Genomic DNA, 15232 nt, shown 5'->3' with positions numbered 1-15232 from the left:
TAATAGGGATGGGGTTTTGCCATATTGGCCAGGCTGATCTTGAACTCCTGATCTCAAGTGATGCGTCCGCCTCAGCCTCCCAAAGTGCTGGGATTACATGCGTGAGCCGCTATGTCGGCCAAGAATGTTTTAAAAACGAGTTTCATTCAGCTCACCTCATTCCTCTGCAGGGCACCGGTGTGCAGGGCAAAACTGCTCAACCCTACTCAGCAGCCCTGTGAAAGCTGCTGAAAGGATGAGCAGATTGAGGCCTGAACTTTATCTTGGATTTAGCAACCTGGAGGTCATAATGGATTTTGCCAAGAGTGATGGGGCAGAAGTTGGACCAGTGTGTGTTAAGGAGCTAGAAGACGTGAAGAAATGGGAGAGGGGAGTCTAGACAACTTTAGTTTGGCTTCAGCAAGTAAAGGCAGATTGTTTGATGGAGGGACATGTGGGATTGATGGAGTTTTTCCTTTTTATATGTTTTTGTATTTTTAAATGGGATACATTAGAAAGTGTTACATGTTTAAGGGGGTGGATTTAGTTCAGTGGGAAAAGTATTTGAAAAGTTACAGTAAGATGGAAGTAGATGGAATCCTAAGTAAGGTCTAGAATCGGGTGCAGGTATTTTATGGTATGTCTCCCCCTTCCCACACCCTCCCACCAAGACGGAGTTTCTCTCTTATTATTGCCCAGGCTCTGGAGTGCAATGGTGCAATCTTGGCTCACTGCAACCTCCACTCCTGGGTTCAAGTGATTCTCCTGCCTCAGTCTCCGGTATAGCTGGGATTACAGGTGTGCATCACCACACCCAGCTAATTTTTGTATTTTTAGTAGAGATGAGGTTTCACCATTTTGGCCAGGGTGGTCTCCCAACTCCTGACCTCAAGTAATCCACCCACCTTGGCCTCCCAAAGTGCAGATTACAGGCGTGAGCCACCGTCCTCAGCTGGTATCTTTTTTTTTCTTGGGAAGTAGAATGTGTGTTTGGGGAGGGGAGGTGATAGGATATTTTGGAATTTGAAGAGAATGGGAATGTCTGGATAGTGCATGTATAGAATGGGAAATAAACACCGGAGGACCTGGGAGTGCAGTGCTTATTGATGGATCATTGGGTTTATCCAGGACTGGGGTTTTGCCAGATTGGTGTGATGAAAATCTTAAGAGTTAAGGGTATAGGCAAGAGTGTTATTGAAATGATACACAATGAAATCTAAGCTGGTTAAAGAAGTGAAGAAGGGGCCGGGCACGGTGGCTCACACCTATAATTGCTGCCAAGGTGGGTGGATTCCTTGAGGTCAGGAGTTCGAGACCAGCCTGGCCAACATGGTGAAACCCTGTCTCTACTAAAAATACAAAAATTAGGCATGGTGGCAGGCACCTGTAATCTTAGCTACTTGGGAGGCTGAGATGGGAGAATTGCTTGAACCTGGAGGTGGAGGTTGCAGTGAGCCAATATTGCACCACTGTCCCGCAGCCTGGGCAACAAAATCAGACTCTGTCTCCAAAAAAAAAAGTGAAGGAGGAGGAGAATACTTGGATTGGGATAAAGTAGAAAGAGTCTCTGGAATTAAAGATTAAAGTTAACTAAAAAACTCAGACTTTAGAATGGTATTGAGAAAGTGTAAGGTGAACTGAAAAAGTCTCATGGGATTTTAGAGCCAAGAAGGCCTTGAGTGGCAGTTCCTACCTTGGTAGGAATAGCTTCAGTGGTGTGTTGCCGTTGGAACCCTTATTAAAGTGGGTTGAAAAGTAAGTGAAGGCAAGGAAGATAAATTTTCAACAGGTTTGTCTGTGAAGAGTCTAGACTATTAGATTGGTAGAGGGAGAAAGGCAGGTAAAGGGTTTGTTTTTTTTGTTTTTGTTTTTGTTTTGGAGTCAGAGTCTCACACTGTCACTGGGTTGGAGTGCAGTGGCGCAATCTCAGCTCACTGCAACCTCCGCCTCCTGGGTTCAAGCAGTTCTCTTGCCTCAGCCTCCCAACTAGCTGGGATTACAGGCACTCGCCACCACACCCGGCTAATTTTTTGTATTTTTAGTAGAGACGGGGTTTCACTATGTTGGCCAGGCTGGTCTCAAACTCCTGACCTAGTGATCCCCCTTCCTCGGCCTCCCAAAGTGCTGGGATTACAGGCGTGAGCCACTGTGCGTGGCCTTATTTTTTTATTTTTTGTTTATTTTATTTTATTTTTTGAGATGGAGTCTGGCCCTGTTACCAGGCTGGAGTGCAATGGCGCGATCTCGGCTCACTGCAAGCTCCGCCTCCTGGGTTCAAACGATTCCCCTGCCTCAGCCTCCCAAGTAGCTGGGACTACAGGTGTGTGCCACCGTGCCCAGGTAATTTTATTTTTTCTATTTTAGTAGAGACTGGGTTTCACCATGTTGGCCAGGGTGGTCTCAATCTCCTGACTGCATGATCTGCCTGCCTCCGCCTCCCAAAGTGCTGGGATTACACGCATGAGCTGCTGCGCCCCGCTGTTTTTGTTTTTGCTTTTTAAAGTAAGACTTTTGACAGTGCTCATATGTTGATGATGTGATTAGCAGTAGTAAAATGGGAGATTTTGCAACATACAAAAGAGAGACAAGGCATACCTTGGAAAATGGGGGGAATAGACAGATCCAGATGATTTGTATGGATAGGGAGTTTATTTGTTACATTATGTGAAGATGATGGGAAGAAAGGCTGTATGTGCAGATGCAGGTGAATTTGTGGATATATTAGAAGGAAGATGGCAGGCAGTGATAGTGTTGAAGAGCTCAAACATTAGACGGTACTGGGTCTGAGTTCTGGCTCTGCCTTTTACAAGCTGTGCAACCCTAGGCCAGTTATGAAACCTTAGTTATTAATCTGTAAAATTATATCTAATAGTAAGATTGTGTCGAACATGAAATGACACGATAAGCATATGTAAACTGCTTGGATCAGTTGCCCACTAGCTCTTGTTAGGAGCTAAAATGTTAGCTCTTGCTGAGGGTGCTGTCAAATGGCTTCTGTTTCTTACCAAGCAGAACTGTAAGGTCATCCACTGGTAGTGGTGGGAGAAGGAAGAGGGTGTGGAAAGTTTTACAGGTGTTTTGGAAAGGAAAGAAATCTGATGAGGGAAATATGGGGAGCATCAGAGGCCCATTGGAAGTCAGAGAAAAGGAGCACTGGGTCATGGAGGTGAGAGGATACTTTTGTCAACGTTTCTCTGAAGATAATTATGCGTGTGAAACAAAGATTAAAATCAGATCTGTTGCCCTCCTGGAGTTATTGGCTTCGTTTGCTCCTTCTGGCTAATTTGATTGGAGGTCTGAAAATAGAGAATATTAGAGGTTCCTTGGAAGAGAAATAAGCAACACTGAAGTCAAGTCTTTATCATGTTTGCTAGAAATGTTATTAAAAAAACAAAATTTATGGCCGGGTGCAGTGGCTTATGCCTGTAATCCCAACACTTTGGAAGGCTGAGGTGAGTGGATCACTTGAGCCCAGGAGTGCAAGACCAGCTTGGCAACATTTTGGGAATGTTGTAGAGAATGGGACCAAAAAAACCCCAAAAAACAAAAGTTAGCTGGGCATGGTGGAGTGAGCCTGTGGTCTCAGCTACTTGGGAGGCTGAGGTGGGAGGTTTGCTTGAACTTGGATTGCGCCTCTGCACTCTAGCCTGGGCAACAGAGTGAGACCCTGTTTCAAAACAAACAAACAGACAAGCAACTGTTTTTGAGCTACAGTATATTTAATGGTTTTAAATATGAGTGCAGAGTAAGAGGGAGTCCAGTCCATAAGATGACCCTTGCTGCTAATACTAGTTGCAAGTTTGGGGGTTCCCAAGATCACTATGTTTTTTTTTGTTTTGTTTTATTTTATTTTTTTTATTTTTATTTTTTTTTGAGACAGGGCCTCTCTCTATCACCCAGGCGAGTGTGCAGTGGCCTGATCATGGCTCACTGCAGCCCTGGACTCCTCCCTGTCAGGTTCAAGCAATCCTCCTACCTCAGCCACCTGAGTAGCTGGATCTACGGGTGCATACCACCTTGCCTGGCTAATTTTTCTATATATATATATATATATATATATATATATATTTTTTTTTTTTTTTTTTTTGAAACGGAGTCTTCGCTCTGTCGCCCAGGCTGGAGTGCAGTGGCGCAATCTCTGCTCACTGCAAGCTCCGCCTCCCGGGTTCACGCCATTCTCCTGCCTCAGCCTCCTGAGTAGCTGGGACTACAGGCGCCCGCCACCATGCCTGGCTAATTTTTTGTAGTTTTAGTAGAGATGGGGTTTCACCATGTTAGCCAGGATGGTCTCGATCTCCTGACCTCGTGATCCTCCCATCTTGGCCTCCCAAAGTGCTGGAATTACAGGTGTGAGCCACCGCGCCCGGCCATTTTTCTATATTTTTTAGAGACAGTATCGCCATATTGCCAGTCTGGTCTCAAACTCCTGAGCTCAAGCAGTCTGCCTGCCTGGGCCTCCCAAAGTGCTGGGATTACAGGCTTGAGCCACTGTGCCTGGCCAAGACCACTCTTAGGTTGGATGATTTGCCAGGAGGACTCACGAGAACTCATTGAAAGCTCTCATACCCACGGTTACAGTTTATTGCAGTTTAGGGATTCAGATTAGAATCAGCCAGGGGTAGAGGTGCATAGGGCAGAGTTCAGGAAAGTTCCAAATGTTGGAGCTTCGAATTGTCCTCTCCCTGTAGAGTTGTGAAAAATGATACCTTCCCAGTGGCACTGATGCGTGACAGTACTCGTGGATTATTGCCAACCAGGGAAACTCCCACCATTTTTTATGTCCAGAGTTTTTACCGGGGTTCCATGGTTGCGTGCTCATGTGGCTAACCTTGGTCTCCAGCCCCACTGGAGGTCAGGCTGATCCATGGGACTCAAAGCTGCCACCGTAAGCCACATTGTTAGACTCTGCTGTGGCCTGAAGCCCCCAGATGAACAAGGACACCTCCCTCCCACCACACCACCTCTCTTTTTTTTCGGGGGGAGATAGTCTTTCTCTGTTGCCCAGGCTGGAGTGCAGTGACATGATCTCAGCTCACTGAAACCTCAGCCTCCCGAGTAGCTGGGATTATTATAAGTGCCCATCAACATGCCTGGCTAATTTTTATATTTTTAGTAGAGACAGGTTTCACCATGCTAGCCAGGCTAGTCTCAAAATCCTGACTTCAAGCAATCCTCCCGCCTTGGCCTCCCAAAGTGCTGGGTTTACAGGTGTGAGCCACTGCTCCTGGCCAGGATGCTCTTATTAGGTACAACATTTCAGGAATTCAGAGATTACCTTCCAGAATCCACAGGTAAAAACCAGACCTCTCCTTGGTTAAGATAAAGTTCTTCACAATTTTATAGTAGTTAAGTATATTTTATCAGTCTATATTGGCTGTTTAGTTGACAGACAATTAAAAATTGGTGACAGTCCAGATGTGGTCACTCATGCCTCTAATCGTAGCATTTTGGGAGGCAGAGGTGGGAGGATTGCTTGAGTCCAGGAATTTGAGAGCAGCCTAAGCAACATAATGAGACACCTGTCTCTACAAAAACATAAAAATAAAAAATTAGCTAAGTGGAGTGGTGTGCACTTGTGGTCCCAGCTGTTTGAGAGGCTGAACCCATGAGGTCGAGGCTGCAGTGAGCTATGGTCATGCCAGTGCACTCCAGTCTGGGTTACCGAGTGAGACCCTGTCTCAAAAAAGGAAACAAATCACCCATAAGTGGATAATTAAGATTTGGTTATTATAGACACTTAATACTTAGGTAGCTAAGCTAGTTTTACCGAGAAATTATATGAATTTAATATTTCAGTATTGCAAAACTGATGCATACTCATGATTTTGACATGGAATGGTTCTGTTTTGTTTTATTAAATTTGAACTTAAAGTTCTCTGTGAGAAGAGATTTGTATAATAAATTCCCTGAGCCTCTCAAATTAATGTTTTAGCATAGACTCATATTTAGAGCAGTGTTTCTAATGTAATGATAACACACAAGGCCCAGGGTTATTCATAGTTTCACTCTTTGTCTTTCTTCTCATTAAAGCATGTTTGAATCCAGGTAAGAGGCATTACAGGGGATAACCTTGAATTTATTTTTGAAGGGTAAATCATTTTCAAGTGGTATTAACCATTAGTATGGAAAGCAGCATATCCTATAACTGCTCTGTGACAGTGAGACTATGTTTGCTACTTTAGAGAATAAGTACATTCCTACTTCATTGGCTTTAGTGCAAATCTCATTTCCTGGTTTATATCCATTGCAAATTAGATCTCACCATGAGAGCAAAATCCCTTAATAAACCTAGGTAAAAGCAATTTGAAGTAATATGATGCTTACTCCAGTGACACCCCTAGGTGTGGTGTTTGCATCAAGTCATTTTGGGGTGCTTTATGGAAATACTTCCTAGCAGGGAATTCCCTGACTTCACACTTTCCAGAGATGACTCTCTCTTTTTCTCTCTAATACTTACAACAACTGGACCGCAAGGCTACATTTAGTCAGGAGATACTGTCCCCAGCTCTTGGTGGATTGTTGATGTGAGGTCTGAGGATTCTGGTCGTTTGAAACAAATGGCCTCCTAGATTTATGGCATTTTTCTGTATATTGAGAATAGGTAATTAAAATAAGTGGTAACTATATTTGCATGTGATTTGTATGTTATATAACGTTAACATTTAAATTCTCTTATGTACTAAAATTTTTTTGGTTGCCACATTAAGCCTCTTTATCCTCTAAGGCACAGAGTAGCTTTCCACCTCAATTTTTGCTTTAATGTATGAACCCTAATGGGACCATAGTTCAACTAAAAGCACCTAACTCATGAATGATATTTGCTCCATGTTTGAACAACAAATGTTTTAACCCACTGTCTTCACTAATATTGTAACTACTGTCTTACAGATTGACTTGATGCAAAACATCACAAAGGCTCCATATTATACAGTATGCGATTTTTGAGGTATGAGCTTTAGAAACTTACCTCTCATGTGGCATGTACATCAGGCTTTAACTTCAGTTTGATCGTTTTGGGGAAAGTTATGCATTTCTTTTTTTCTCTCCATGATATTTTTAGAATATTAAAGGGGCTGTAGAGGTATTTTTGGATCCTTGCTAGGATTCTTAGACTTAATAGATAGATTTTCTTTTTTCACTAAATTGAGACACTAATTCTGGCAGATGATATCCCTTTCAGCTCTTCTAACTAACTAGCCTAACATTTATGTCTGCTTCTTGGAGTTCAAATCTGCAGTTTCTATTTTGTGGCTTTGATTGCCTCATTTTAAGTGCTCATTTCCGTTCTTTAACAGTTTTCTATTTATTGAACTGGGGTGATCTTGTTGGTGCTAACAGCCTGACATTGACATTTTTTGAAACCTAAGAAGTCAAGATTGTATAAAAATAGAAATTTTGTATAAATGCTAAACCATTTTGTGCTTTCAGGTTCAGAATGCTTACAACCTGAGTTCTGGTTGGAGATGTTTTGATTAATTTGTATTAAAATAATTTGGCAACTAGGGAGTTTTTAGGTATTTCTGAGACAGTGGCCCTATTCCAGTGAGTTTTTTTTTTTTTTTTTTTTAATATTTCTGAAAACACTTTTTTTTTGGGAAAAAAGTAATCTCAGTGTTCATAACTTATGGGATTTAGAAACCTTATTTCTAACCAATGGGGAAGCTGTCCCTGGTTTTTACAATTTAGTGTGAAATCAGATGCTTCATAGTTGGAAACAGATTTGTTGGTAGCAACAGATTACCTGATTTCTTAGTGAAGTATTTAAGTTGCTCTATATTGACTGTAAAAACTTGTTTTGATTATATTCATATACTCATGAACTGTTTGTACCTTGTCTTTTAGACTGGAAACTTTGAGTTTATTTTATATTATAGTTATAATAACTTTTAACATACTCTGCAAACTAAGCATTTCTTTATAATTCATTATCTTATTTAAGCCTCACAACAACCTTGCATGTTAGATATGTATTATCCTCATTTTATGCAAGAGATAACCAAGGCTTGGAGATCAAGTAATTTGTGCAAAGGCACACATACTTTTCAGTGCTGGAGCTGGGATTTGAGCCCAGATCTTTTTTTAACTTGTATTTTCTGCTGCCTTATGTTACTACTGTGTCACCAGAAAATGATACAGATATTTAACTCTTAATAGTAAAGGTAGTATAGGAGATAAGTAAACATGATGAAAGCAGGAAGTGAAGGTATGTTTAAATATTGACAGACTTCAGTTATCTTTGTGTTTCTGAATTAGTCATGTGCTTATTTTATTCCTTCATCTAATAAGAGCTTACTGTGGCATACATATAAAGTTCAAACGCTGTCAGAAAAGGTTATAAGCTCTCTTATGTTTCAGTCTCCTTTCAGAAAGTAATGGTTTGCTGTGATTTATATAGATGCATGTTAAATGTGTTATTTTTAGATATATAAGGAATGTCTTTTCATTAGTTTAAAAAAGTTATGGTCCATTGAGTTATATTTTAGTGCTTGTAGACTTAGTATACTCAGAAAATATTCTCATACATTTTTCTTGAAATTCCATAGATTTTATTTTCCCTTGTAATTGAAGTACTTAGCTTTATGAAGAAGTGAACTCTGAATATTAGAAGATACCCTAGGTTATGAATTTCATGAAGTTTCAGATTGAGATTCTTTAGAATTCATTACTTGTACCAGTTAGATTTCCAAGTTTAATTGGACCTATTGTCTGCATTCTGTATTAACAGTGATTGCAGTAAGTGCAGATCAAGGTGTCCAACTGATTGAGCCCATGCAAAGTTTTATGTTTAGTCTTTTTGGGAGCAAGGAAAGACTAATAAACTCTAAACAAAATATATACAGTATACAGACACTGCTGTCACTTTTACACCATAGAGGGAGGGGCAAAGCGTAGAGAAATAGGTTAGTTTCTGGCCTTGCCAGTGTCCTGAACTTTTCTCAAAGATTCAGGTTCTAAAAGGTTCAGAAAGCATTTGTAGTAAACATCATTTTCTTTCTTTTCTTTTTCTCAAAGTTGTTCCTCTCAGGAGAAAATCAGTAGGGGAAGAACTTACTTGGATTTTTCATGTGCTACAACAGATTATTTTGTTGTCTTCTTTCTTGATAGTTTATGATTGATGACTGGAAGAATAACACTCATGAGAAGTCTTGTAGCTCAGCTCTGTTTTACTTATGAGGCAGTTGAAGCGTAGAGCAGATACTTAGATGAGGACACGCTTTTACCCTTGACTGTACCCCCACTTGTTTCCTAATAAGCATCAGGTATTACTCTAAACAGTACCTAAATTTTAAATAGATTATGAACTACAACTTTCCAATATAGCTTTATTGGATTTCTGATACCTTTTGTTTCCTTACAGTGTCTTCTTTTTTACTTTTTAAAATTTTGATTGCTATTCTTTGCAATTAAGGCATCTTCATTGGGGTCTTCGCAATACTACAGTACCTTAACATAATCAGTACTTAGAAAATAACTTGGTAAGACATTGCCCCTCCCTGACGTGCTGCCAGTGTTTTTTATTTTTATGACAGGAAAGACTGAAATTTTTTGACTGATTAACCCTCTCCAGCAGGGAGAATTTAGAAAGAATTATTCTTATTATCAAGTCATGTGAGGAGAACTCTGGACCAGAGTGACCAATTGTCCCATTTTGCCTGGGACAGGAGACTTTCAATGCTAAAACCAGCAAAGTCACCCTAATCCCAGTAGTTATTCTTATTTCTGAATGGGTCTTTAGAACAGTAGAAGAGACTGAAAAGTTGGCATTTCATCCTTTGAGAATCTCTTCCCAATGAAAGACTTGTTAGACAGCTGAGTGCTTACATATAATATATAGTACATATTCTACTAAATATAGTAGTAATGGTTACATGTAAAAGTTGGGAGAAGAGAGGCTTGTATAAAGAAATATTTATTTATGTTGTTTAAAGTTCTAATCTTATGCTTTTCTCTTTTTGTAGAACTGATAGTGCATCAGCCGACCCAGATAATTTAAAATATTCTTCATCCAGAGATAGAGGTAGTTCTTCCTCTTATGGACTGCAACCTTCAAATTCAGCTGTTGTGTCTCGGCAAAGGCACGATGATACCAGAGTCCACGCTGACATACAGAATGACGAAAAGGGTATATATATTTTCTTATTGCTGCAAGCATGTTTTTTGAACCTACCTATCTCACCTTCCTGCCTTCCTACACCCCCAACTTTCTCGCTTTCTTCTAATACGTTTAAAATATAAATAACAAATGCAGTGTTATTTCTGAAAACTTCATAGGAAGTTTATCCACTTTATTATTTTTAAAATTAAAAATTTTTTCCATACATAATTCATAAATGCAGTTTTCTTACAAAAAAGATACAATACTATTTTTGTTTTTGTTTTCAAAGATATTTAGCTAAGGTTGAAATTCCTCCTGGTTACTGTCTCTAAACCTCAAGAAAGTCTGTAAACAAAGTGTAAAATTTGATTTAATATAGTTTTCATTTCTCTGCTTATTTTCCAATGAAGGGATCAAAATAAAATTAACTTCTAAGGTGTATTAAAAGAAAGCAAAATGATTTTCAAGGCAGACAGTACAGGAAAAAGGTAGGAGAAGCAAAGGCTGGTTGAGCTGCAGATTGAACGGTAAGATCCTGAGCTATCAGGAAATTGACTGAAGCCAACAATCATATTTAAATAACGTAAACCTTGCTGTTTGTAGGTGGCTACAGTGTCAATGGAGGATCTGGGGAAAATACTTATGGTCGGAAGTCGTTGGGGCAAGAGCTGAGGGTTAACAATGTGACCAGCCCTGAGTTCACCAGTGTTCAGCATGGCAGTCGTGCTTTAGCCACCAAAGACATGAGGAAATCACAGGGTAAGACTGGGAAGACGGGGACCAATCACATACACCTTCCAAAGATTTGTATCTCCTCTTATCCTGGATGTCTCTTACTAAGCCTTGCACAGGCATGAGTTGATTAGTCTACTGTGCAGGTAAAAATTGTTTACATTCTTTTCCTGTGAACTGTTAATTTCCCACTAGAAAGGTTATGATGCATTTTAAAAGAGAATTCTCTTAAAACAAGATGAGAAGACTGGATAAGATCTTACAGAAAGGGTTTACCCAATTATCATGGATATTTAATGTATAGTGTATAGTAGGCTCTTACTACAGCAAGTCCTTGAACTCTTGGGCCTGTGGAGGATATAGATGTATATATAGAGTGGATACTTCTCTGTCTTTTTATTTTTTCTCTTTTAAGTTCAGGGTACATGTGCAGGATGTACAGGTTTGTTACATAGGTAAATGTGTGCCATGGTGGTTTGCTGCACAGATCATCCCATCACCTAGGTATTAAGCCTGGCATCCATTAAGCTATTCTTCCTGATGTTCTCCCTTCCATTGTCCCCCAGAGTGGGTACTTTTCTGGTTTTTGTTGTTGTTGTTGTTTTCAGTGTATTTTTTTTTTCGAGACAGAGTCTTGCTCTGTTGCCCAGGCTGGAGTGCAGTGGTGCAATCTCTGCTCACTGCAACCTCCGCCTCCCAGGTTCAAGTGATTCTCGTGCCTCAGCCTCCCAAGTAGCTGGGATTATAGGTGCCTGGCACCACACCCAGCTAATTTTTGCGTTTTTAGTGGAGACAGGGTTTCACTGTGTTGGCCAGGCTGGTCTTGAACTCCTGACCTCAAGTGATCTGCCCACCTCAGTCTCCCAAAGTACTGGGATTACAGGCTTGAGCCACCAGCCCTGCCTAGAGTGGGCACTTTTCTAAAGTTAAATACACTGATACCATTTCTGCCTTATGACGTAGCCTCACTGTATAGGTGAGTGCCTTGAAAGTTCAGAGGATTAGAGGTAATGATCATTTTTTTCCTTAAAGAGAAATTTACCAGTAAAGCTGAGTATGAAATTCACATTTCTGATTTATGGGCTTTGTTAGATGTAATTACTTTTCGGACATTTAGTTTTTGACCTTTTTTTTTTTTTTTTTTAAATTTAAATACTATGTGTGTGCTACGTGTATCTTGGTGAAAACCTTTGTGCCTGTAGCTTTTATTGTTGGTATATAACTTTTAAAAAACTGATTTCTTTCTGTAAGTTTTCATAAGTGGAATGAATTCAAAGGCTATGCTGTTTATTAGAATAAAGTGTTTGAAGCCTTAGAGTTATGATATTATAGGAGCTAAACAGCGACTCTAAAGCTAATTCAGTACAATTCCTCTTCTTTAAAGGCTCAGGGTCATATAGTTTGCTAGTGACAGAATTGTAAGTAGAGCCTAATTTCCCTGCTGGTAACTTGATGACATTTTTGGTATCTGTCATGTTGAAATACTCTGGGCTAGGGATTTGTAAAAATCCTATTCTTCTCTCAGACATTGTAGTTTCTTTCTTTCTTTTTTTTAACTTTTAAGTTCAGGATGCAAGTGCAGGTTTGTTACATAGGTAAACTTGTGTCATGAGGGTTTGTGGTATAGATTATTTTACCACCCAGATATTAAGCCTGGTACCCATTGGTTGTTTCTCTTGATCCTCTCCCTCCTCCCACCCTTCACCCTCCAAAAGGCTCCAGTGTGTGTTGTTCCCCTTGTAGTCATTTATTTATTTATGAGACGGAGTCTCGCCCTGTCACCCAGGCTGGAGTGCAGTGGCACAATCTCAGCTCACTGCAACTTCTACCTCCCAGGTTAAAGTGATTCTCCTGCGTCAACCTCCCGAGTAGCTAGGATTACAGGAGTGCGCCACCATGCCCGGCCAATTTTTTGTATCTTTAGTAGAGACGAGGTTCCATCATGTTGGCCAGGCTGGTCTCAAACTGCTGACCTCGTGATCTGCCCTCCTTGGCCTCCCAAAGTGCTGGGATTACAGGTGTGAGCCACCATGCCCAGCCTTGTAGTTTCTTTTATTATCAATTTTTTCTTATACCTTAGAAATGAAACTGTCAGACCCTTTGTGATTTGTTGTTTACGTATGTTTTGGCTAATTATGATAAATAGCACAGTTGAAAACGTATTGCAAAAATTTGGTTCTTTGTTTTGTATTTTTTGAGACAGAGTCTTGCTCTGTCACCCAGGCTGGAATGCACTAGTGTGATTTCACTGCAACCTTTGCTTCCCAGGCTAAAGTGATCCTCCCACCTCAGCCTCCCGAGTACCCGGGATTACAGATATGTGCCACTATGCCCAGCTAATTTTTGTGTGTTTCGTAGAGATGGGGTTTTACCATGTTGCCCAGGCTGGTCTCGAACTCCTGGGCTCAAGTGATCTGCCCACCTTGGCCTCCCAAAGTGCTAGGTAATTACAGGCAAGAGCCACCTTGCTCAGCAAAAATCTAGTTTTTAAAGGCATCTTTAAAATACTAATAGTATTCACTATTGTTTGCTTGTTCTTGTGATTAAAAAATAAGGGGAGAAAAGTTGTGGTTTGCTACTTTTCTAGTGGAGGCGTACCTTGCATGTGGTAGGTAACAATTAGACATTTGTTGAACTAAATATGTGATTATGGCTCCCCAAAACTTCATCCTAGGGAAATGATGATAATGTGAATAAGAGGCTTTCCTCCAGTGGGATACCTAGATGATAAGAAGAAGCCTATATCCTGGTTTTACTCGATTGAGACTTTATCCATACCCCTTGGAAGTTGTTTAATTTACCTCTACCCTGGCTCTTTACCTGCGTGTTGAAAACAGTTTGGAATGGACCCAAAGAAAGTTGTTACTAAGGCCTTTCTTTTTTCTCTGTCAACCAGTCCTCTGGAATGAGGTGTTCAGTTGGCCTAAGGTTATTCATTTCTCATTTCCTTCAGCAAATATTTTTTTGAGGATCTGTTATGTGCCAGTCACTCTGCCGGGGTTTGGAATATAGAGATGAACAAAAGAGTGATAGGACCTATATTCCCTGAACTTTTATTGACCAGGGGACTGTGACTTTTGATGTAATTTTATTTTTGAGAGAGGGTCTTTCTCTGTCACCCAGGCTGGAGTGCAAATCTCTGCCTACTGCAACCTCAGCCTCATGGGCTCAAGTGATTCTCCTGCCTCAGCCTCCCGAATAGCTGGAACCACAGGTGCACACCACCTTGCCTGGCTAGTTTGTGTAATTTTTTGTGTGTCTGTGGAGACAGGGTTTCACCATGTTGCTCAGGCTGGTCTCAAACTCCTGGACTCAGGTGATGTACCCGCCTTCCAAAGTGCTGGGATTACAGGCATGAGCCACTATAATCATTACTATTAAAATAATTTTCAATTTTAAAAATTATTTTAAAATTTAAAAATTCCTTTGCTTATTTATACTCAATAGACAACAGAATGTTTATATATTCACAGAGAGATCGATGTCTTATTCTGATGAGTCTCGACTGTCGAATCTTCTTCGGAGGATCACCCGGGAAGACGACAGAGACCGAAGACTGGCTACTGTAAAGCAGTTGAAAGAATTTATTCAGCAACCAGAAAATAAGCTGGTAAGTATAGTATGTTTGGAAATATGAGGATTTTTGTGTTTCCATAATAAAGTAGGTAATGCTACCTTGAGTAGTTTAAGAATGGGGAAAGCCTGGCCGTGAGCGCTGTGGCTTGTGCCTGTAATCCCAGCCCTTTGGGAGGCCGAGGCGGGCAGATCACGAGGTCAGGAGATCGAGACCATCCTGGCTAACATGGTGAAACCCCGTCTCTACAAAAAAAAAAAAAAAAAAAATTAGCTGGGCGTGGTGGCGGACGCCTGTAGTCCCAGCTACTCGGGAGGCTGAGGCAGGAGAACGACGTGAACCCTGGCGGCGGAGCTTGCAGTGAGAGCCGAGATCGCACCACTGCACTCCAGCCTGGGCGACAGAGCAAGACTCCGTCTCATTAAAAAAAAAAAAAAAAAAAGAATGGGGAAAACCTGTATTATGATGATCTAGAACTTAATGCTCTCTAATATGTAATTTCTTTTTCTTCGTAAAGACAAGATCTTGCTCTGTTGCCCAGGCTGGAGTGCAGTGGCACAATCGTAACTCACTGCAGTCTCAGACTACTGGATTCAAGCTATCCTCCCACTGTGGTCTCCTAAGTAGGGACTTTCAGGCATGTGCCACTACACCTGGCTGAGGTGGAAGAATCACTTGAGCTCAGGAATTCAGGGTTGCAGTGAGATAAGATCACACCTCTGCATGTCAACCTGGGCTACAGAGGGAGTTCTTGTCTCTTAAAACAACAATAGAAACGTAACAAAGTATAGGAAGGGTTACAATTTTTTCTTCATTTTCTTTACTCCAATTAAGAGCTTGATATGGGCCAG

General features: G+C 40.7%; 1 protein-coding gene across 2 annotated transcripts in view; it reads left to right on the top strand.

Moving 5' to 3' along the window:
* Positions 1–15232, top strand: part of SMG1 (SMG1 nonsense mediated mRNA decay associated PI3K related kinase) — a 113879-nt gene that overhangs the window by 18752 nt on the left and 79895 nt on the right. Inside the window, exons 2-5 of one of the 2 annotated variants that reach the window (XM_073015198.1) lie at positions 6868–6925; positions 9939–10102; positions 10679–10834; positions 14281–14417. In XM_073015198.1, coding sequence (XP_072871299.1) covers positions 6912–6925; positions 9939–10102; positions 10679–10834; positions 14281–14417 — 471 coding nt within the window. In that variant the 5' untranslated portion in view covers positions 6868–6911. The remainder of the gene's footprint in view (positions 1–6867; positions 6926–9938; positions 10103–10678; positions 10835–14280; positions 14418–15232) is intronic. The other variant, XM_007986710.3, reaches the window with a different exon arrangement.

This window comes from Chlorocebus sabaeus, chromosome 5 (genome assembly GCF_047675955.1).
Source record: "Chlorocebus sabaeus isolate Y175 chromosome 5, mChlSab1.0.hap1, whole genome shotgun sequence".
Taxonomy (NCBI): domain Eukaryota; kingdom Metazoa; phylum Chordata; class Mammalia; order Primates; family Cercopithecidae; genus Chlorocebus; species Chlorocebus sabaeus.
Note: the sequence above shows the minus strand (reverse complement) of the source record. Positions and strands in the feature narration are given on the sequence as shown.